This window comes from Entelurus aequoreus, linkage group LG02, assembly GCF_033978785.1.
Source record: "Entelurus aequoreus isolate RoL-2023_Sb linkage group LG02, RoL_Eaeq_v1.1, whole genome shotgun sequence".
Classification (NCBI taxonomy): domain Eukaryota; kingdom Metazoa; phylum Chordata; class Actinopteri; order Syngnathiformes; family Syngnathidae; genus Entelurus; species Entelurus aequoreus.
The window spans coordinates 93,320,876-93,345,875 of NC_084732.1; the positions used below are offsets into that span (position 1 = coordinate 93,320,876).

At 34.2% G+C, this 25,000-nt stretch overlaps 1 protein-coding gene across 1 annotated transcript in view; it reads left to right on the forward strand.

The window, feature by feature from the left end:
- The first annotated feature begins 3,510 nt into the window (after nucleotides 1-3,510).
- LOC133665015 (tRNA (cytosine(34)-C(5))-methyltransferase, mitochondrial-like) overlaps nucleotides 3,511-25,000 on the forward strand; it is a 22,335-nt gene continuing 845 nt past the window's right edge. The window contains exons 1-6 of the mRNA XM_062070158.1: nucleotides 3,511-3,780; nucleotides 6,974-7,060; nucleotides 11,564-11,661; nucleotides 11,737-12,125; nucleotides 17,723-17,877; nucleotides 23,205-23,326. Coding sequence (XP_061926142.1) covers nucleotides 3,652-3,780; nucleotides 6,974-7,060; nucleotides 11,564-11,661; nucleotides 11,737-12,125; nucleotides 17,723-17,877; nucleotides 23,205-23,326 — 980 coding nt within the window. The 5' untranslated portion in view covers nucleotides 3,511-3,651. The remainder of the gene's footprint in view (nucleotides 3,781-6,973; nucleotides 7,061-11,563; nucleotides 11,662-11,736; nucleotides 12,126-17,722; nucleotides 17,878-23,204; nucleotides 23,327-25,000) is intronic.

Here is a 25,000-nt window from a genome sequence, read left to right on the forward strand (position 1 = left end):
TCGGTAAAAGTTTTTACAGCATTTAAACGGAAAAACAATATCCCCGTTTTTTTTTTAGGGTGAAATTCTGGCAACTGAGGTGCCAGTTTTTTACCGTAAGAAAAACTGGTGACATTTTTCCCATTTACAGTAATAAAAAAAACTGGCATCTCACTTATCTGGATTTTAACATAAAAAACTGGTACTTTTTTGCCATTCACATTAATATGCAGTAATAAATAAAAACATGTTGTATGTAAAATCAAATTGTTTAATTGATATCATGATTTTAAGAATTTGTATTCATATAAATATTCAGTGTTAGAATCGTCCCTCAACGAAAACGAGTTTGACACCCCTGCTCTAAAAGGTGCTTTTTTGTAATCAAACAATTTACAAAATGTGTAGAGCGGGGATTCTCAAACTGGTACGTGTACCACTAGTGGTATGCAGGCTCCATCTATCCATCCATTTACTACCGCTTGTCCCTTTTGGGGTCACGGGGGGTGCCGGTGCCTATTTCAGGTGCATTCGAGCAGAAGGCGGTGTACACTCTGGACAAGTCGCCACCTCATCGCAGGCTCCATCTAGTGGTACTCCAAAATATCACTTGATTGAAGTACAGCTTTCTATTTTCTAATATTCAAACACAGTGTTACTGTTCAAACGTTGTATAGTTTCAGTGGCCAAAAATATTAAACATACTTCAATAAAACCTCTTAAAGAAATGTTTTTCTTTTGAATTTTGTGAACCGAATATCTTCACATCAAATTATGCTGACAATTACATTAAATAAAAATGTGTGTTTAAAAATTCCGTTTGTCACAATACAGTATTTTAAAATTACAATGTGTAAAAAAATTCTGCGCATAAATATTTCTCCACTCATTTATTTACACTGAATTTTCATACATTTAATTTTTTAGACTGAATGTTTACACACTGTTTTTAGTACACTGAATTTTCATACATTAAATTTTTTGGCCTGAACGTTTACACACTGTTTTTAATACACTGAATTTCCATACATTTAATTTTTTAGACTAAATGTTTACACACAGTTTTTAATACACGGAAATTTTCTACACTAAATATATTTCACAGATTTTTTACGCTTACTTTTAAAATACTGAATTTTAAAACTTTTTTTTTCCGACTGAATTTTTACACACTGTTTTTTATTATACGTAATTTGTTTGCAGTAAATGTTTTACACTGAGTTTTTTACTCTGACTTTTAAAACAGATTTTTTTAGACTTAATTTTTCTGTCTGAATTTTAAAACTGATGATTTCAGACTGAATTTTACACTGTTTTTTATTGTGCTGAAATTTTCTGCACTAAATGTTTTCCTCTTATTTTTTTACGCCTTAAAATACAGAATTTTTTTAGACTGAAGTTTAAAACAATATATATTTTTCTGACTGAATTTTACACACTGTTTTTTATTACACTAAAATGTTCTGCACTAAATGTTTTTACACTGAGTTTTTTACACAGACTTTTTTAGACTTATTTTTTCTGCACTGAATTTTAAAACACTGTTTTTTTCTGACTGAATTTTACATTGTTTATTATTACACTGAAATGTTCTGCACTAAATGTTTTACACTGAATTTTTTACACCGACTATTAAAACATTTTTTTAGACTGAATTTTAAAACTTTTTTTTTTCCGACTGAATTTTTACACTGTTTTTCATTACACTAAATTTGTTGCAGTAAATGTTTTACACTGAGTTTTTTACTCTGACTTTTAAAACACAGATTTTTTTAGATTTAGACTGAATTAGTCTGAATTTTAAAACTGATATTTTCAGACTGAATTTTACACTGTTTTTTATTGCATTGAAATTTTCTGCACTGAATGTTTTTCACTTATTTCTCACTTAAAATACAGAATTTTTTTAGACTGAAGTTTAAAACAATATATATTTTTCCGACTGAATTTTTACACACTGTTTTTTATTACACTAAAATGTTCTGCACTAAATGTTTTTACACCGAGTTTTTTACACAGACTTTTAAAACACAGACTTTTAGACTTATTTTTTCTGCACTGAATTTTAAAACACTGTTTTTTTATGACTGAATTTTACATTGTTTATTATTGCACTGAAATTTTCTGCACTAATTGTTTTACACTGAATTTTTTACACCGACTATTAAAACATATTTTTTCGACTGAATTTTAAAACTTTTTTTTTTTTCGACTGAATTTTTACACACTTTTTTTTATTAAACTAAATTTGTTGCAGTAAATGTTTTACAATTAGTTTTTTACTCTGACTTTTAAAACACAGATTTTTTTAGATTTAGTCTGAATTTTAAAACTGATATTTTCAGACTGAATTTTACACTGTTTTTTATTGCACCGAAATCATGTTTTCCGCTTATTTTTTGACGCTGACTTAAAATACAGAATTTTTTTAGACTGAATTTTAAAACAATATTTTTTTTTCCGACTGAATTTTTACACACTATTACACTAAAATGTTCTGCACTAAATGTTTTTACACTGAGTTTTTTTACACTGACTTTTTAAAACACAGACTTTTTTAGACTTAATTTTTCTGCACTAAATTTTAAAACACTGATTTTTTCAGACTGAATTTTACATTGTTTATTATTGTACTGAAATTGTCTGCACTAAATGTTTTACACTGAATTTTTTACACTGACTATTAAAACAGACTTTTTTAGACTTAATTTTTCTGCATTGAATTTTAAAACGCTGATTTTTTCTGACTAAATGTTACATTATTTATTATTGCACTGAAATTTTCTGCACTAAATGTTTTACACTGAATTTTTTACACCGACTATTATAACAGGTTTTTTTTACTTAATTTTTCTGCACTGAATTTTAAAACACTGATTTTTTTAGGCAGAATTTTTACACTGTTTTTTATTACACTGAAATTTTCTGCACTGAATTTTTTCCGCTGACTCTTAAAATACAGAATTTTTCTGCACTGAATTTTAAAAAACTGATTTGTTTTAGACTATATGTTTACATACTGTTTTTAATACACTGAAATGGTCTGCGCTACATGTTTTACACAGTTTTTTTTACACTGACTTAATTTTAAAAACATTTTTTTAGACTTAATCTCACACATTGAAGTTTTATACAGCACACTGACTTTTTTTTTTTTACACGTGATTTTTTTTCACACAATTTTGCACACAATTTTTTATTTTATTTCAAAGTTTAAAAAAAATCAGTACACACATTTCAAACAGAAAAAAAATCAGCTACATAAATTCATATTCCAAAAAGCTTTCATAGTAAAGACACAAATGAACCTCCATACAAGTGTTTTTATATGCTTTGAATATGGTCAACGTTTGCTGAAAATAAATACTTGGGGCCATTTGATTATGGTAAGGGAGGATGAACATTGAAGTTACAAAGATCAAAGTCTAAAATTAATATTTATTTATAAATTGTGTGTGGATTATTTAAAAAAAAATGGTTAAATAAGATAAGCACTCGCATTGCTATGTAGTATGTACTCCGATACTGCAGGTGGCGCTGTGGTATAGAGCCATACTAGTAATTTCGCATTCAACTCCCAACACTTCCTGGGGTTAATGTGTTGAAGTATCATCAATTTGCAGCTCATCCTCGGCTTTTTTAGTTTTAGTTTTACTTCTATGAAGAAGACAAATGTTTCACTTTCTAGTGTGTTCACAGAGGACATTGGGCGTTAGACTCGGGATTCGACGCCCGTGTTCGTCTTATGGAGAGGAGGGTCACGTTGCTGCTGTAAAGACACAAGAAGACTCAATTACCCAAGTAAGCTATCATCTTTATTACTAGGTCAGCTAATATTTGTTACAAAATGTACACCAATTTAGGTAATTAAGTATTGCGAATTAAATGAAATATAAAGAAGCGTGATAGCCTCTGAAACTGTGTTGACCTGTGGTGTAATTCACATTCTGTCCAGCAGAGGTCGCCGTTGTGTAAGTGACAACATCGCTGTTCTGCTAGTGCAGGGGTCGGCAACCCAAAATGTTGAAAGAGCCATATTGGACCAAAAATACAAAAACAAATCTGTCTGGAGCCGCAAAAAATTAAAAGCCATATTACATACAGATAGTGTGTCATGAGATATAAATTGAATTAAGGGAAACTAAATGACCTCAAATATAGCTACAAATGAGGCATAATGCTGCAATATGTACATATAGCTAGCCTAAATAGCATGTTAGCATCGATTAGCTTGCAGTCATGCAGTGACCAAATATGTCTGATTAGCACTCCACACAAGTCAATAACATCAACAAAACTCACCTTTGTGCATTCATGCACAACGTTAAAAGTTTGGTGGACAGAATGAGACAGAAAAAGTGGCATAAAACACGTCCTAGGAAGTCGGAGAAAGTTATACTTGTAAACAAACTACGGTGAGTTCAAGGACCGCCAAAATTAGTAGGACAAAACGGCGCTCGCCAAATACTCAAATCAGTGAAGCATGTTTAATATAAACAGTGTGCTTTATAACAATTAGGGAGGTTTGCGTCATGTTTGTCCTCCTACGGACACCATATGAAAACAAAAACTTTTTTTTTTTTCCTCATCTTTTTTCATTTTTCATACATTTTTAAAAAAGCTCCTGAGAGCCACTAGGGCGGCGCTAGAGAGCCGCATGCGGCTCTAGAGCCGCGGGTTGCCGACCCCTGTGCTAGTGTTATTTTTAGTTTAGGCGTCTTCATCCTTTATTCTTCTAAAAGAAAATTTTACAAAAAAGTTTGTGATATTCATTTTAACAGCTTATTCCAACCCAAATAAAGGGAATAGGTTTGTTTTGCCAGAACAATACCAGAATATTGGTATACACAACTCACATTTGGTATACTATTTTTCTTTTTCTGCATCTCATATTTCAGTATGCATTTCTTTCGAGTTTAAAATCATTAATAAATTATTTTGTGTTTTATTTATATAACTGACAACCTTTAAATAGTATTTTATTTAGGAAGCAGATCTTCACACAATCAGTGCGATCATTGTCTTTATGCTATTTTTTAGACCTGCATTGATTAATCGATTGAATCAATTAATTTGATTAGAAAAAGTTTTAATTTATATTATGTTGGTTCAATTAATCGTTTAATGAGCTTAATGATTAAACTAACTTGATTCATATTTATTCCAATTCTAAATATAATTTTAAGAATTATATTAAAAAAAAACAATTTAATTTAAACATATTTTTTAAAGATGATTTTAAGGCCGTCTCCTTGCTAAATCTAGAGGAGCTTTTATAAGCTGTTTTGAAAGGGTTTTATTATTTTAATTCCAAAAAATAAAAATAAATTGTGTGATTAAATACAATTTTTTTTAAAAAGCTATGATTTATATTTTAATTTATAAAAAACTTTATTATTTTCTTACTTCAATTGTAAATTAATTCTTAGTAAAAATTATTTTTTTCTTATTTAAAATAAAACATGTTTTTATTATTTTTTTAAAGATGATTTATAGGCCGTCTTAATGCTTATTGCTCGAGAGGAGCGCTTGTGACTTGTTTTGAAAAGGTTTTATTATTAATGTTATATTTATTATCATAGCAAATAATATATTAATTGTGTTGATTAACTGATTAATTTGTTAAGAAAAAAGCTACTATTTATATTCTGTTGCTCTGATGAATTGTTTAATGAGCTTAAGGAATCAAATAACTTGATTCATATTTATTAATATTATAATTAATTCATACCTTTGCAAAATAGATTTACGTTTTTTTTAATTTGAAACTTTTTTTTTTAAGATGATTTTTAGGCCATTTTGTTGCTGACTCTAAAGGAGCTTTTATAACCTGTTTTTAAAAAGTTGTATTATCATTTTTATATCAAATATTATATTAATCGTGTGGATTGATCGATTTGTTTGATTTTTAAACAAAAGCCATGATTTATATTATGTTGCTTTGATTAATCGTTTAACCAGCTAAGAATTATAAAGAACGTGTTTCTTATGTATTCTGATTATAATTTAATTCTAATTTGGAGAAATAGATTTTTTTTTAAAAATGATCATTTCAATTTAAAAACATGTTTTAAAAAGCGTGATTTTAAAGCCATCTAAATGCTTGCTCTAGAGGAGCTTATGTAACCTGTTTTGAAAAGGTTTTATTATCATTTTTTATACCAAATAATATTTTAATCATCCATCCATCCCTTCCCTACCGCTTATTCCCTTCGGGGTCGCGGGGGGCGCTGAAGCCTATCTCAGCTACAATCGGGCGGAAGGCGGGGTACACCCTGGACAAGTCGCCACTACTTATTTGATTAGAAAAAAGCTACAATTTATGTTCTGTCGATTAATCGTTTAATGACCTTAACGATTCAAGAAACTTGATTTGTATTATTTCGATTCTAAATTAAAATCCTAATTTAAAAAGGCATGCGTATCTTACACATCTGTGAAGGCACCATTCATGCTGAAAGGTACATACAGGTTTTGGAGCAACATATGTTGCCATTAAAGCAACGTTATCATGGACGCCCCTGCTTATTTCAGCAAGACAATGCCAAGCCACGTGTTACAACAACGTGGCTTCATAGTAAAAGAGTGTGGGTACTAGACTGGCCTGCCTGTAGTCCAGACTTGTCTCCCATTGAAAATGTGTGGCGCATTATGAAGCGTAAAATACCACAACGGAGACCCCGGACTGTTGAACAACTAAAGTTGTACATCAAGCGAGAATGGGAAAGAATTCCACCTGAAAAGCTTCAAAAATGGTCTCCTCGATTCCCAAACGTTTACTGTGTGTTGTTAAAAGGAAAGGCCATGTAACACAGTGGTAAAAATGCCCCTGTGCTAACTTTTTTGCAATGTAAAGTTAATGATTAGAGATGTCCGATATTGTCCAACTCTTAATTACCGATACCGACATATACAGTTGTGGAATTAACATGTTGTTATGCCTAATTTTGTTGTGATGCCCCGCTGGATGCATTAAACTTTTTTAACATCCCAGCTCAAGATGGAGGGCGCAACAGCGAAGAACATCGGCTTTGGACGTCTTCATCGTATTGGGAAAAAACGACATTCTGGGGGAGAGAAGGTATGTCGCCCAATTGTTGCACAGTTTGTTGACCCAAAGAGTAAATCCATGGTAATGGAGCGTGGGAAAGAACTCAAGGGAACGACCTTCTCCATTAGTGACCAGTTTCCAACCGAGATACTCAAGAGAAGACGGCTGTTGTATCCAATAATGAATGAGGCTAAAAAGAACAACAAACCAACCCGTCTAATTGTGGACAAACTCTACATCGAAGGTACTCTTTTTAGAAATGCCAGAATTAAAATTACTGGAGGAACCTATACAGTTAATGGAAATTCAAAAAGCTATAAATTAATTTGCAAAAAATAAATCTCCTGGCCCTGATGGCTACAATACAGAATTTTATCAAATATTCAGTGAAGATTTGTCTCCTCTATTATTACAAATGTACCAATCTTCATTTAATAAACAATTGTTTTCTCCAACTTTCAATTTTTCTCATATCACATTGATACATAAAAAGGATAAAGACCCATTGAATTGCAGTAATTATCGTCTTTTATCCCTAGCCAATATGGACAATAAAATCTTGGCAAAAATCTTAGCCACACGATTATCAAATGTAATAGGAAAATTAATTCATACTGACCAAACTGGCTTCATGGAAGGTCGACAATCTTCAGACAATACAAGGAAATTGTTCAATGTTATTTACTATGCTAGAAGTCTCCCTTATCCCACAGCAGTATGTACTGTTGATGCGGAGAAGGCATTCCACCGCATAAACTGGTCATTTATGTTTTGCACATTACGTAAATTTGGATTTGGAGATAATTTTATACAATGGATTAAGATGCTTTATACAAGACCCATGGCATCAGTCAAAACCAATAATCATATTTCAGAGCCTTTTTCGTTAAAAAGAGGAGTAAAACAGGGATGTCCTACATCTGGATTATTATTTAATTTGGTTATTGAACCCTTTGCTGCAAAAATAAGAAGTGAAGATAATATTCATGGTATAAAAATTGGCTCTCAGTTTAATAAGCTATCGATGTATTGTGACGACATAATTCTCTACCTGTCACATGTTAACTCCTCTCTTCACTATATCAATAATGTCATCACTGAATATGGCTGTTTATCAGGGTATAAAGTCAATTGGGACAAATGTGAAATATTACCACTTAATAAACACTGCAAGAAATCACAAGTTCAGAACTCCAAAATTAATTGGAAAGAGGCAGAAATCATATATCTAGGACTACACGTTACACTAAACCTTTATACAAGCAGAGATCTAAATCTTAAACATTTAAAAAATAAGATAGAATCCAAAATGGAACGCTGGTCACGTCTCCGAATATCACTTTGGGGTCGGGTGAACATAGTAAAAATGAGTATACTGCCAGCAGTTAATTATATACTGAAAATGATGCCTGTCCTAATTAATAAAAGTTGGTTTAAGAAAATACATACAATGATATCACATTTTATATGGTGTGGAAAGAAGGCCAGATGTTCATACTTAAGGTTGTCTTGTACACAAGATAAAGGAGGGCTACAATTACCAAACTTCTTACATTATTATATCTCCTTAGGTTGTGAACAAGCAAGCCACTTATTGGATCAACATAGAAAAAAGTATGTTAATGAATTTGGACATTGATGTGGGGAGCTTATATTATATTAAAAAAATACCTAATTAATTGAGGCAGAGCCCAATAGAAGCCACCTTTAACATTCTAAAACTGTGCCAGAAAATACTGGGAATCAACCCAATGGCATCTGTAAATCAACGGCTTTGGTACAATCCTAATATCATAATTAATAAAAATTTGGTTAAATGGACAACATGGAAAGACGGAGGTATTACTAAACCTCATCATATTATTAATAAAAACTCTTTTAAACCATTCAATGATTTAGTTGATCAACATAATGTACCCAGAAATCATGTTTTACATTTTATCTCTTTAAAACACGCTGTAAATAAATGCATATCCTCTGAAAGTATGTCCTTAAATAGCCATGAACTGGAAGATGCACTTTTTAATCGAGATACAATTAAGAAATTAATTAAACTATTTTATGGAATAATAGATGAACACCACACTAGAAATGCAAATGATGCATGTGTTTGGAAATGGATGATGGACTTAAACATTTTAGATGAAAGAGACATATCATGGAATGATATTTGGAAAAATGGCAATAAGCCCTTTAGAAGCATTAAAGATAAGCTGACTCAATTTAAGATATTGAATAGATTGTATTTTACATCTTCTCAGCTGTTTAAAATTGGTGTAGTAGATAGCAAGTTATGTATAAAGTGTCGGGCAGCTGAGGGAACTCTTGTTCATTTATTGTGGGAATGTCAGAGAATAAAAGAGTTATGGTTGAAAACAACAAAAGAAGCAATCACAGTCCTTAATATAAATATCCCAATGACACTGCAAACTTGTATTCTTGGGGATCTCCATCAATTTAGTAACGTGTCATCAAAGAGTAAAAATGCTTTTCTTTCAATATGCATAATAACAAAAAGGGTAATATTTAAAAAATGGATAGCTGTTGATAGTCCAACTCATACTGACTGGTACACACAAGCTATGGAGATGATAGTAGTAGAACAAACTGCATTTAGTTTAGATAATAATGAGTCATATATTGGAATATGGGATCCATTATTTAAATTTGTTTCAACTATTAAATGAACCAAAATATATCTTTGTGGAAAATATTGGACACAGTGTGTTGTCAAGCTTATGAGATGTGATGCAAGTGTAAGCCACTGTGACACTATTGTTCATTTCTAATTGTTTTATTATTTTTTATTAATGTTTTTAGTGATAATATCAATGAGGGATTTTTAATCACTGCTATTTTGAAATTGTTACTAATATTAGGGGGTGGGGGGTGTGTGTATTGTAGCGTCCCGGAAGAGTTAGTGCTGCAAGGGGTTCTGGGTATTTGTTCTGTTGTGTTTAAGTTGTGTTACGGTGCGGATGTTCTCCCGAAATGTGTTTGTCATTCTTGTTTGGTGTGGGTTCACAGTGTGGCGCATATTTGTAACAGTGTTAATGTTGTTTATACGGTCACCCTCAGTGTGACCTGTATGGCTGTTGACCAAGTATGCTTGCATTCACTTGTGTGTGTGAAAAGCCGTAGATATTATGTGACTGGGCCGGCACGCAAAGGCAGTGCCTTTAAGGTTTATTGGCGCTCTGTACTTCTCCCTACGTCCGTGTACACAGCGGAGTTTTAAAAAGTCATACATTTTACTTTTTGAAACCGATACCGATAATTTCTGATATTACATTTTAAAGCATTTATCGGACATCTCCACTAATAACACAAACTCGCAATATAGGCTTTGTTAAAAAACTAATAATGAATATATCCATCCATCCATCCATTTTCTACCGCTTATCCCTTATGGGGTCGCGGGGGGTGCTGGAGCCTATCTCAGCTACAATCGGGCGGAAGGCGGGGTACACCCTGGACAAGTCGCCACCTCATCGCAGGGCCAACACAGATAGACAGACAACATTCACACTCACATTCACACACTAGGGCCAATTTAGTGTAGCCAATCAACCTATCCCCAGGTGCATGTCTTTGGAAGTGGGAGGAAGCCGGAGTACCCGGAGGGAACCCACGCAGTCACGGGGAGAACATGCAAACTCCACACAGAAAGATCCCGAGCGCAGGATCGAACCCAGGACCTTCGTATTGTGAGGCAGACGCACTAACCCCTCTGCCACCGATCAACGTTATTATGATTTGTTGACCTATTTAAAGCCTCAAATACTTCACACCAAATATTCCACTTTGAAATATGTTTTGGGGGGAAATGTTGCATTTTTTTTCCCACAAAGAGCATAAAAAAAGAAAAGAAATAAAATCTTATAATTGACGGACAGATATGAAGTTGATGTTGTTATTCATGTATTGAAAGTAAAGACGGTGCTGCACATTTTTTGTTTTTTTTAATAACAAAACAGGATTTTCGTTGACAAAAAGGACATAACACAAAATATAAAAATCAAATTTTATATGAATAGATACTTTTTTAATGACTTTTTGAAACCGATACCGATAATTTCCGATATTACATTTTAAAGCATTTATCGGCCGATAATATCGGACTGACAATATTATCGGACATCTCTATTAATGATTATTTCCCAAAAAAATACAATAGAAGTTTCTCAGTTGGAGCATTAAATATCTTGTCTTTGCAGTCTATTCAATTGAATATAAGTTGAAAAGGATTTTTATTTACCATTTACACAACGTGACAACTTCACTGGTGTTGGGTTTTGTATTTTTAGTGGTATTTTTGTCGATAATCAAGTTATTTATTTTAATAACGCTCTTGATTGCGTGTGAAAATATGAGCTTGTCTCCCTCCTGGCGGGGCCTCGAACGAGGTTACAGAGCCGGATGAGTCAGCCCTACATAAACAGAGCGCTGCCAGGGTTCCCTACGGGACGCCACCAGTCAAGTAGGACTATTATATTTCCAAATATGAAGCTGATTTCATTCCGTTCATTCCAGGTCACCAGAGGAAGCAAAAGAGCTGTTTGTCAGCTGGTTTTGGAGCGTTTTGACCGGCAGTACGGCGAAGAGCTCGGGGACTCGTGGGCGTCCGTGAGGTCGGAGGATGTGATTGCATCATTTTTACTGCATGGTGTACTGTTTTGCCCACCGGTGCCGCTTCCGTCCCGCAGGTCCGTGCTCCTCGACCCCGCGTCCTGGCAGCACGGCGTGCTGCTCAACCGCTTCGCCGCGGCGACGGACGCCGAGCGCGCCCTCCTGTCACAGGGCTTCTCCACGCTGCTGCCTCGGAGAGAGGGCCCCGAGGGCGACTCCCGCCCCCTCCCGTCGGAGGCGGACCTCGCCCCGCCCCCGCCGCCGTTGCAGTGTTACATCCACCCGCGTCCGACGCGGTTCCCATCGCCGGCTCACAGGGCCGGGCAGCTGAAGCCGTACTACCTCCTCAACGCCGCCTCCCTGCTTCCCGTCCTGGCTCTGCAAGTCGGAGACGGGGAGAAAGTTCTGGACCTGTGCGCCGCTCCCGGGGGCAAAGCTTTGGCCGTAATGCAGTGTGCAACCCCAGGTGACGCCGCCTTTACTTAAGCACTCTTTTAAGAATTAATCCTCAAAAAGTGATGCAGCACTTAAAAAGTTTGTGCAGCGCAGCATAATATGAGCTACATAACTCTAAGGGTGTAACGGTACACAAAAATTTCGGTTCGGTACGTACCTCGATTTAGAGGTCAAGGTTCGGTTCATTTTCGGTACAGTAAGAAAACAACAAAATATAAATTTTTTGGTTATTTATAGCAGTGTTTTTCAAGGCACACTAGTGTGCCGTGAGATACAGTTTGGTGTGCCGTGGGAGATTATGTAATTTCACCTAATTAAGTTAAAAATATTTTTTGCAAACCAGTAATTATAATCCGCAAATGTGCCGTTGTTGAGTGTCTGTGCTGTCTAGAGCTCGGCAGAGTAACTGTGTAATACTCTTCCACATCGGTAGGTAGCAGCAGGTAGCTAATTGCTTATGTCGGGAACATGGTTTGTCATGATCACAGTATGCGGTAGGCAGCGTGTAGGTAAAAAGGTATCTAACACTTAAACCAAAAATAAACAAAAGGCGAGTGCCGTTAAGAAAAGGCATTGAAGCTAAGGGATGGCTATGCAAAACGAAACTAAAACTGAACTGGCTGCAAAGTCAACAAAAACAGAATGCTGGACGACAGCAAAGACTTACAGCGTGTGGAGCAGACGACGTCCACAAAGTACATCCGTACATGACATGACAATCAACAATGTCCCCACAAAGAAGGATAGCGTCCGCACAACTTAGAACTTAGTCTGGATTGCGAAAACAAAGCAAGTGCGGGTAATAGCGTTCAAGGAAGACATGAAACTACTACAGGAAAATACCAACAAAAGAGGAAAAGCCACCAAAATAGGAGCGCAAGACAAGAACTAGAACACTACACAGAGGACAACACCAAAAACCTCAAAATAAGTCAAGGCGTGATGTGACAGGTGGTGACAGTACACCTACTTTGAGACAAGAGCTATAGTGATGCATGCTTGGTCATGGTTTGAATTCATATCCAACAATTGCGAAAACAACTTTTTATTGTCAATATCGGCTACTGAGTTTAATTTTTTTATGTTTTCTGCTCGTGGTGTGCCTCAGAATTTTTTCAATGAAAACAATGTGCCTTGGCTCAGAAAAGGTTGAATAACACTGATTTATAGGGATGTCCGATAATGGCTTTTTGCCGATATTGTCCAACTCTTTAATTACAGATACCGATATATGCAGTCGTGGAATTAACACATTATTATGCCTAATTTGGACAACCAGGTATGGTGAAGATAAGGTCCTTTTTTTTGAAAATTAATAAAATAAAATAAGATAAATAAATTAAAAACATTTTCTTGAATGAAAAAGAAAGTAAACAATATAAAAACAGTTACATAGAAACTAGGAATTAATGAAGATGAGTAAAATTAACTGTTAACTGTTAAATGTTAGTACTATTAGTGGACCAGCAGCACGCACAATCATGTGTGCTTACGGACTGTATCCCTTGCAGACTGTATTGATATATGTTGATGTATAATGTAGGAACCAGAATATTAATAACAGAAAGAAACAGCCATTTTGTGTGAATGAGTGTAAACGGGGGAGGGAGTTTTTTGGGTTGGTGCACTAATTGTAAGTGTATCTTGTGTTTTTTATGTTGATTTAATAAAAAAAAACAAAAAAAACCCGATATGGATAATTTTAAAAAAACGATACCGTTAATTTATTGGCATTTATTGGCCGATAATATCGGCAGGCCGATATTTTCGGACATCTCTAGTTATTTATAGAGATGTCCGATAATATCGGCCAATAAATGCTTTAAAATGTAATATCGGAAATTATCGGTATTGGTTTTTTATTATCGGTATCGGTATTTGTTTTTTGTTTTTTTCTATTAAATCAACATAAAAAACACAAGATATACTTACAATTAGTACACCAACCCAAAAAACCTCCCTCCCCCATTTACACTCATTCACACAAAAGGGTTGTTTCTTTCTGTTATTAATATTCTGGTTCCTACATTATATATCAATATATATCAATACAGTCTGCAAGGGATACAGTCCGTAAGCACACATGTTGTGCGTGCTGCTGGTCCACTAATAGTACTAACATTTAATTTTACTCATCTTCATTAATTACTAGTTTCTATGTAACTGTTTTTATATTGTTTTATTTTCTTTTTTTATTCAAGAAAATGTTTTTCATTTATTTATCTTATTTTATTTCATTAATTTTTTTAAAAAGGACCTTATCTTCACCATACTTGGTTGTCCAAATTAGGCATAATAATGTGTTAATTCCACGACTGTATATATCGGTATCGGTTGATATCGGTATCGGTTGATATCAGTATCGGTAATTAAGAGTTGGACAATATCGGATATCGGCAAAAAGCCATTATCGGACATCCCTAGTTATTAATTTACCAAATTTGTAAACAATGGCTTTATCCTTTTAACATTGGGAACACTATAATAATTCTGCCCAAAAATAGAAATAGCTCTGTGTGTGATGGATGTGCGCCACCACTAGGCTGATCAGTGCAACAGCAGGCAGTCATGAATGCTAAGGATAACAATAACATATATATACACACAGGGTCCATTGCCAGGGTTAATGTGGTCAACATATATACAATTAAAACTAAATAAGATAAGGCTCAGAATGGTTTCTTAACAAAACCTTTCTACATGTAAAGTGCTTTTTTCGATTGATTGATTGAGACTTGTATTAGTAGATTGCACAGTACAGTACATATTCCGTACAATTGACCACTAAATGGTAACACCCCAATAAGTTTTTCAACTTGTTTAAGTCGGGGTCCACGTTAATCAACATTAAACTGCCTCAAGTTGTTGCTCAGATTAAATAAAATGGCAAAACTTTTCTTCTACATATAAAAAGTGCAACATTAAACAGTTTCAAGTCAACTCAGCCTCAGATTAACATTTCTTTCCCCCCCAGCCTTTAACCCTGGTGACTTTCACTCAATCTTCATAATTTTTGCCAGAAAAATCAGTTTATCCACATTGTCTGCAGAAAGAAGATGGTCTTAAATCTGCTGCTATAAAAACATTTGTTATTGCTTTAGCCCTGCCTGACTCGCCGAGGAGAGGCTGCTTGAATGCGGTGTTTGCACGACGCTCGTCTTTTTCTTCGTTGAAGCGATGTTCACTTGGGGGTGGTGACGCTTCAAATGGGTTAGCATGTTTGACGTGTTGCCAGAAGCATACCCTACCGCTGCTGAACAGTGTCGGCAAACCGCTTTCGCTTTGTTGTCGTAGCCCGGTCGCTGCTAGCATGCCGTGTGTTGTGCCTCGGGATGCATTGTTTACACAACGTGCGGTACGCTACTTAATATGTCCGTGTGGAAACTCGTTCGGTACACCTCCGAACCGAACCGAAACCCCAGTACCGAAACGGTTCAATACAAATACACGTACCGTTACACCATACTTGCCAACCTTGAGACCTCCGGTACCGGGGGTGGGGTGGCGTGGTTGGGGGTGGGGCGGGGGCGGGGGCGTGGTTAAGAGGGGAATATATTTAAGCTAGAATTCACCAACTCAAGTATTTCATATGTATATATATATATATATATATATATATATATATATATATATATATATATATATATATATGTATGAAATACTTGACTTTCAGTGAATTCTAGCTATATATATATATATATATATATATATATATATATATATATATTTTATTATATATATAAATAAAAGAAATACTTTAATTTCAGTGTTCTGGAGGCTATCCAGTAGATGGCAGTATTGTCCTGTTTAAGAGTGTCACAACATTGCTGTTTACGGCAGACGAACTGCTTTACGGTAGACTAAACGTGACTGCTGTTGTTGTGTGTTGGTACCGCGCTGGGAGGACGTTAATGAAACTGCCTAACAATAAACCCACATAAGAAACCAAGAACTCGCCCTCGATCATTCTACAGTTATGACGTCATTGGGCAGGCAAGCTGTTTATATTGTGGGAAAGCGGACGTGAGAACAGGCTGTCCCCACTCAAGTCCGCATTGAGCTGGAGGGGGCGTGGCCTCCAGCTCCGGCTGAATACCGGGAGTTTGTCGGGAGAAAATTTCTGCCGGGAGGTTATCGGGAGAGGCGCTGAATACCGGGAGTCTCCCGGTAAAAACGGGAGGGTTGGCAAGTATGCGTTACACCCTTACATAACACGCATATTTTCACCAGTGGGGCCCATTGAGGGCCACAGACGGACAAATGAAAGGACGCGGTGGCCATTTTGGTAGTTTTCACCTTCAAAACCAGTACGATACATCGATTTTTTTTTATATGTATTATGCTAACATGCTAACAATAATGTGCTTACAGTTAGCATTAGTGAAATACCCAAATATGACCTGAGTTCTGTGCCTGCTAAATTAGCTATAAAAAAAAAAAAGCTAGATTTGAAAATGCTAACTGTAACATGCATCTAGTACAAAATATATGAATCTAAGGTAGACTGACCATATGTCCTCTTTTGCCCGGACATGTCCTCTTTTGCGGGGCTGTCCGGGCGGAGTTTCTTAAATGCCTCAAATGTCCGGCATTTTGAGTTAGGGTTGCATGTATTTTCAATGTACGTTCAGGGTTAAGAAGGGGTTGAAAACAAAACAAATTGTGAAGGTGTGCGCACGCAGCAGCATTGGTGAGGGAGGGGCAGAGACAGAGAGAGAGAGAGAGAGAGAGTTATGATAAATGCGCATGCATCGCCAGGCTCTGCTTTTTATCCATAGATTTATCAGATTACATTTTTTATTATCTATAGCAGGGGTTTTAAAAGTGTGCCCCGGAGGCCATTTGCGGCCCACAGCTAATGTTTTAAAGGCCCACGGCACATTCTAAAAATACTATTAAAATAAACAAAAACATAACAAAAGTGAAATAAAAAAGCTTAAAGGTGAAAACAATGTTGCAATGTTGACTAATAAAACAAAGCTGTTTTTTTTTTTCTTTCAAACTGTCATTGCTCAAAACATAATATTGAATCAAAATCAATGTTATTATGAATTATTGACCTATCCAAGGTTCCGATTACTTCACATCAAATATTCCAGTAAGAAAAATATTTTTGGTGGAAGATTTTGCAAATTTGGTCAATAAATAACCCAAAAATTTATATTTTGTTGTTTTCTTACTGTACCGAAAATGAACCTACCTCTAAACCGAGGTATGTACCGAACCAACATTTTTGTGTACCGTTACACCCCTAGTTATTAGTATCAACATTTTAACATTTTGGCATTTATTCCATGTTTGTTTGATCAGTAGTATTTTTTAGAATGTGCTTAAATGGCCCCCCGGGCCTTCCTTTGGACACCCTCTCCAATATTCAAATAGCACATTTCTCTTCCCATGCAACTACTACGGATTGATTTTCCCACACCAGACCTTTTCATGTTGCTGCTACTGTGCTTCCATTACTGCATAACGAAAAACGCTACGACGTCCAAATAGCTTGACCAGAATAGAATACATTTTTTTCCCCTCACTTTTCGCCCCTTTTGTTATCTGCCTTCAGTGTGGCTTTGCAGTGCCGTTAAGCTCTTGGGCATTACTTTGCAGCCTTCCTCTGCTGCAATGAACCCGACTCTCACAGACGCGAGCGGCTGGCCAAAACCTTGGAGTCCTTCCTGCCGCGTTGGATGAGCAGCCGAGTGCACGTGTCGGCCCAGGACGGACGCTCCTTTGGGCAGAGTGAAGTTGGGAAATATGACAAGGTAAACAAAGACACACTTTTTTTTTGCTCTTTAGTGGACACCCTTTTACTGTCAATTATGTCATCATACCGAATATTGCTATTTGATAATAATAATAATGTTACTTGCATTTTTTTTTTTTAAATGAGCTGCACCATTTCACTTTATTAAAAGAAAAAGAAGAAAAGAAACCTGCACACACTAACTAACCCCTTACAGGGGCGGTATCGCTCGGTTGGTAGAGGGTTCCAGGTTCGATCCCCGCTTTCGCCATCCTAGTCACTGCCGTTGTGTCCTTGGGCAAGACACTTTACCCACCTGCTCCCAGTGCCACCCACACTGGTTTAAATGTAACTTAGATATTGGGTTTCACTATGTAAAAGCGCTTTGAGTCACTAGAGAAAAGCGCTATATAAATATAATTCACTTCACTTCACAGAGTAAGAGCAACTTTAGAGGCCATTTCCAACACCCCCCCCCCCCCCTCCCAAAACAATTAAATAGCAAATAACAATAATAATGGATTTGAAATGAAAAAATTATAATAAATCAAACCAAAACTACGGAGCCCCTAAAGCAGGGGTCACCAACGCGGTGCCCGCGGGCACCAGGTAGCCCGTAAGGACCTGGGGCCGTACTTATCAAGCTTCTTAGAGTGCCATTTTACACTTAAGTCCTGAGAATTTGCGAAATTTAGTCCTACTCTCAAACTTAAGAATAAAAGCTTTTTATCAACGTTCTTAAGTCTAAGAATCACTCCTACTCTCCACGATATTTAAGAGACCTTCAGAGGTGTCTTAAGTGGTTAGGAGTTGCCAGCAGGGGATGGCACTGAGGCGAGAGAGACGTGCGCAAACGTTCAGGGAACGGAACAATGTTTTGGTTTTTTTTGATGACGAGCAGCTGATCAAACGGTATCGTTTAGACAGAGCGGATATTATTTTTGTCACAGATTTAATACTTTTCGATTCCTTGTTGATTTCTGCATGTGTCTGCAGTGGGCTAGTATATATAGAGCCACCCACACCAGTTTCAAATTAGTTGCCTAATTAATGAATTGGAAAGAAAATGTTATGACAGTAGCGTATGTGTGTGGCCGTGAGGTGAGTGACGTCAGTGAGTGTGTGGGCGATAGAAGAGAGGGAGCAGTAGCGTGAGTGCCGGCGGGGACTAGTTTGTTTTGTATTATTTTGTAGTTTATTGTCAAAATATACACTCCCATTGTCCACTTAAATATTTCCAAGATATTTCTTTATTCTTAGACAACGGATTCCCTTCCGTGATTGGTCATTTCTATGGACACAGAAATGACGTCACCTAAAATTCCGTTTACGGCACATAGTAATGTCGTAATTCAGCTCTGAGTGTGACACTTAAGATTCAGTCCTACACTTCGCTGAAAGTGTGAGTAAGACGCTTGATAACTAACTTTTAAGTGCAGCTTTCAGCGAATAATTTATTTACTCTTAAGTCAACTCTTAGCAGACTTCTTAGGAGTAATTCTAAGAAGCTTGATAAGTACGGCCCCAGATGAGTAGCCCGCTGGCCTGTTCTTAAAAATATCTCAAATAGCAGCACTTACCAGTGAGCTGCCTCTATTTTTTAAATTTTATTTATTTACTAGAAAGCTGGTCTCGCTTTGCTCGACATTTTTAATTCTAAGAGAGACAAAACTCAAATAGAATTTGAAAATCCAAGAAAATATTTTAAAGACTTGGTCTTCACTTGTTTAAATAAATTCTTTTTTTTTTTTACTTTGCTTCTTATAACTTTCAGAAAGACAATTTTAGAGAAAAAATACAACCTTAAATATTATTTTAGGATTTTTAAACACATATACCTTTTTACCTTTTAAATTCCTTCCTCTTCTTTTCTGACAATTTAAATCAATGTTCAAGTAAATGTATTTTTTTTATTGTGAAGAATAATAAATACATTTTAACTTAATTCTTCATTTTAGCTTCTGTTTTTTCGACGAAGAATATTTGTGAAATATTTCTTCAAACTTGTTATGATTAAAATTCAAAAAAAAAATTCTGGAAAATCTGTAGAATCAAATTTAAATCTTATTTCAAAGTCTTTTGAATTTATTTTAAAAAAACAATTCTGGAAAATCTAGAAGAAATAATGATTTGTCTTTGTTAGAAATAGCTTGGTCCAATTTGTTATATATTCTAACAAAGTGTAGATTGGATTTTAACCTATTTAAAACATGTCATCAAAATTCTAAAATTAACCTTAATCAGGAAAACTTACTAATGATGTTCCATAAAAAGATTCGAATTAGCTAGTTTTTCTCCTTTTTTTCGGTTGAATTTTGAATTTTAAGGAGTCGAAATTGAAAATAAACTGTTTCAAAATTTAATTGTAATTTTTTTCGTGTTTTATCCTCTTTTAAACCGTTCAATTAAGTGTAAATATCATTAATTATTAATAATAACATGAGAGTTAAAGGTGAATTGAGCAAATTGGCTATTTCTGGCAATTTATTTAAGTGTGTATCAAACTGGTAGCCCTTCGCATTAATCAGTACCCAAGAAGTAGCTCTTGGTTTCAAAAAGGTTGGTGACCCCTGCCCTAAAGGGACATGGGGGAAAACATTTTTTTTAATTATTATTATTATTATTATTTTTTTTAGACATGTATCTCGTGCACACAAGAAACTTTCTCGTGCGCACGAGATACATGTCTAAAAAAAAATAAAAAAATTTATAATTATTATTTTTTTTTTATAACTTTATAAAACGTTTCTCGTGTGCACGAGATACGTGTCTAAAAAAAAAAAAAAAAAATTATAAAACTTTTATTTCCCCCCCCCATGTCCCTTTAAGGCAGGGGTGTCCAAAGTGCGGCCCGGGGGCCATTTGCGGCCCGCAGCTAATTGTTTACCGGCCAGCCACACATTCTGCAAAAATTGCAAAATTGATAATATTGCAAAAATTTAAAAAAAGTGGAATGAGGTGAAATCTATCAAGAAAAAGTTGCAATGTTGACACAAAGCTGCCATGCAGGCTGTTTTTTTTCTTTTGTCTTTCATTTTTCTTTTTTTTGCCATTGCTAAAAAAAAAAAAAAGACTAAAAATCTATCATTATCTTTATGAGTGGGGGACCTTTTGGATCCCAAATATATTTAGTAGGATTTTATTTAACTTTTCACTGTGATTTCTCAAAAATATTAAAGAATTAAAATCAATGGTGTCCTGCATTATTGATCTTTTAAGCCTCTAATACTAAATACTGCATATTTCAGTTTTACTATAAAAAACAAAGTTGTCTTTGACAGAGAAGGCATAAAACCTTTTTTTTTTTTTTTTTACTTTATATCAACCTGAAGTTGACATAGAGATTTACTGTAAGCGTTAAATAAAAAATAATAATAATTTGACTTATTTTTAACATTTTAATGACTGAGATCCTTTGTAATCCCTGTGAGCCCTAAAGGTGCATATATTTTGTTAAGGTTTGAAAATGAAAAATATCAAAATGGCCCCTGCATGCTTAAATTTTTCCGTGTGCGGTCCTCAGTGGAAAAAGTTTGGACACCCCTGCTTTAGGGGCTCCGTACAAAACAGTTTTTTTTCTATCTTTTTTTGGTTAGAATAAATTTTTTAGGTTGCAAACTTTGTTTTTGTTAAATATATTATTTTAGGTTGCAATTTTTTTTTTTATTACAAAATACATTTGTTTGTTTTTTACTTTAATCTTGTGTTAGTGGCCACCTCTCAACAAATTGTTAGAAGACATTTTATTGGTCAGGCTCGATCACCCCTAGTATGGAGAGAAATGTACATATTTTTATGAAACCAAGCACAAAAGGATTTGAAATTAAAAAAAAAATTTTTGTTAAAAACATTTTTTGAGAGGGTTGCAAGTAATTTTTTGGTTGTGTTTAAAAAAACATTTGTATCACAATTTTTATGTATTTGACTCAATGCAAGTCTTGTGGGCGGGGCCTCCTATTAAAAAGAGGTTAGAAACCTTTTTATTGGTCAGTATTGCCCACCCAAGTAGGGAGAGAATTGCGTGTCTTTTTATGAAACCAAGCAAATAATGTTTTTTTAAGCCCCCCAAAAAATATTTGAAATTCAAAAAATATATTTTCAAACAAGAATGTTTTAGTTCCAAATCCTTTTTTTTTGGGCGGGGGCGGGGGGGTGTTACGACTCAATGTCAATCATTATGTGGTAACCATAATCATTTGTAACACAAAAACCTTTTTTTTCTAAAAAAAATTTTTGGGGGGGTTGCAAATCTATTTTTGCAAATCAATTATGATTATTTAGCAATTTTTTCGTGTAGTTTGCACATTTTTAATGGGGTTGCAAATATTGTTTTATGGTTGTAAATCCATTATTTTTGTATGTAAATATTTGTTTTTGTTCGCAAATATATATATTTGTCATTGCTAATATATTTATTTGTTTTGCGAATATTTTGTGTTGGTTGCAAATCTATTATTGTTGTTTGCAAATATATATATTTTTTTGTTAGCAAATTTATTTTGGGGGTTACATATCTTTCTATACGATTAAATGCATGTTGCTATTCTAGTTTGCCAATCATTTTTTGAATATTCTATTTGCCACATATTGTACTTGTTTTTATTCCATATTAGCCATCACCACATGTGGATTTTTTCCCCCTACAAATTAGTTTTAACATGCATTTTATTGAAAAAGGAAAATAGCCACTTAAGAGTCATGTTAATAAACATTTTAGTGCTTATATGTAAACCTGCTTTTTTTTTTACATTAGAGACACTTAAAAACATTGATGATTGGCAGTGTTAATTGAAACAAATTAAGTTTTTATGATCATTATCTTTATTGGTTTTTATGCTACATGACCGTTCTTAGTTAGATACAATATATTTCTGCAAACAACTCCATTATACAAATATTATATATTCTATTAATTATTAGTATGAAAAAATAGTAGTGTCTTTGTATTAGATTCCAAATGTACCCTACTAATATGCACAACATATAAGGTACTATTACTCGTTTAATATTATACATGTGGTTTATTAAGATTTCTTATTGAAAGCATGTTTTTACCCTGCCATCTATTAGAAGTTCTTTGATGGTGCAGGTCTTGCTGAGATAAATCAAACATCAGGGTGTTGCAAGAGATTGCACTGACTGGACAGTAAGACATTTTCTCCAGGATATAGATCAGAGAGTGGAAAAAAAGTGGGTTGGGGCATTTTTTTTTCCTGGGTCCTGATTGGGTGCTGGGCTTGGTATCTTTTGATGTGTCAAAGCGGAGCGTGGTTGCGGGAGGGCCAATAGCAAGGCTGGGTTTAGCAGCAGAGCAGGAACAACATCTCACTTGCACGTGTGTGACAGGTCCTGGTTGACGCTCCGTGCTCCAATGACAGGAGCTGGCTGTTCTCGTCTGCTGACCAGCAGATGGAACAGAGGTTCAAGGAGAGAAGCCGGCTGCCACGGCTCCAGGTCCAACTATTACGGCAAGTCCCAATGTCTGCCTGCTCTCTGGGGATGTAATAAGAGCTGCACTTTCAACTTTCCACTGTCTTTTTTGATTGAAACTTTTATTAGTAGATTGCACAGTACAGTACATATTCCGTACAATTGACCACTAAATGGTAACACCCCAATAAGTTTTTCAACTTGTTTATCGGGGTCCACGTTAATCAATTCATGCCATTGAGGTCACTGCTTGATTTGGATTAAAATGGCAAGGCATTTCAGAGAAATAATTGAAAATTGAGTCCAAAAATAGCTATAATGGCACCTCCATTTACAAACTTAATGGTTCGTAAATCAGAAAGTTTGTATTGTGAAGCAGAGTTTCCCAAAAGAAACAGTGTAAACATGGATGTTTGGTTCTCGCCTTGACAAAAGTCCCTATTTTAGCAGTACTGCACACTTTGAATACACTATTTTGTGTGTGTCTGTGTACATATATATACAGTATATATATATATATATATATATATATATATATATATATATATATATATATATATATATATATATATATATATATATATATATATATATATATATATATATATATATACATATATATATATATATAACGTTATTTTGATAATGAGGAGATTGTTGATCCATGTGTGTATATGAATATATGTATATGTGTGTGTGTGTATGTATGTATGAATATATGTGTATATATGTGTGTAAATATTTGTGTGTATATAAGTATCTGTGTACATGTGTGTGTGTATATATGTATGTATGTATGTATATATATACATATATATATGCATATATACTGTATATATATATATATACATACATGTGTTTATGTATGTATATGTGTGTGTATATATATATATATATATATATACATACAGTATATATATATATATATATATACACACACATATATACATGTGTTTATGTATGTATGTATGTATGTTATATGTGTTTATATATACGTATGCATGTGTACATGTATGTGTAAATATGTGTGTATATGTACGTATGTATATTAGTACTGTTTATATATGTGTATATATGTACAGTATATATGTGTATGTACAATATATGTGTATGTATATGTGTATATGCATGTATATGTGTTTACAAATATATGTTTATATTTATATATATGTATGTATATATATATATATGTATATAATTACTGTTTATATATGTACAGTATATATATATATATATATATATGTACAGTATGTATATATATATATATATATATATATGTGTCTATGTATATAAATATAAATAAATACATATGTATATGTGTGTGTGTGTATGTGTATATATATATATATGTATATATATGTGTATATACATATATATATATACATATATGTATATATATGTGTATATATACATGTATGTTTATATATATGTATGTGTATGTGTATATATATATATATATATATATATATATATATATATATATATATATATATATATATATATATATATATATATATATATATATATATGTATATATATATATATATATATATATACCACACTAGAGTAGACACTAAATGGCAGAAAAAGCACATACTTATAGGTCATTGTCAAATGACTGCACTGTTTTAATTAATCATAACTATTAACAGTAATAACTAATTATAATCATAAATAGAAACACCGCCAAAGGCTCCCTTATTGTCCACGGT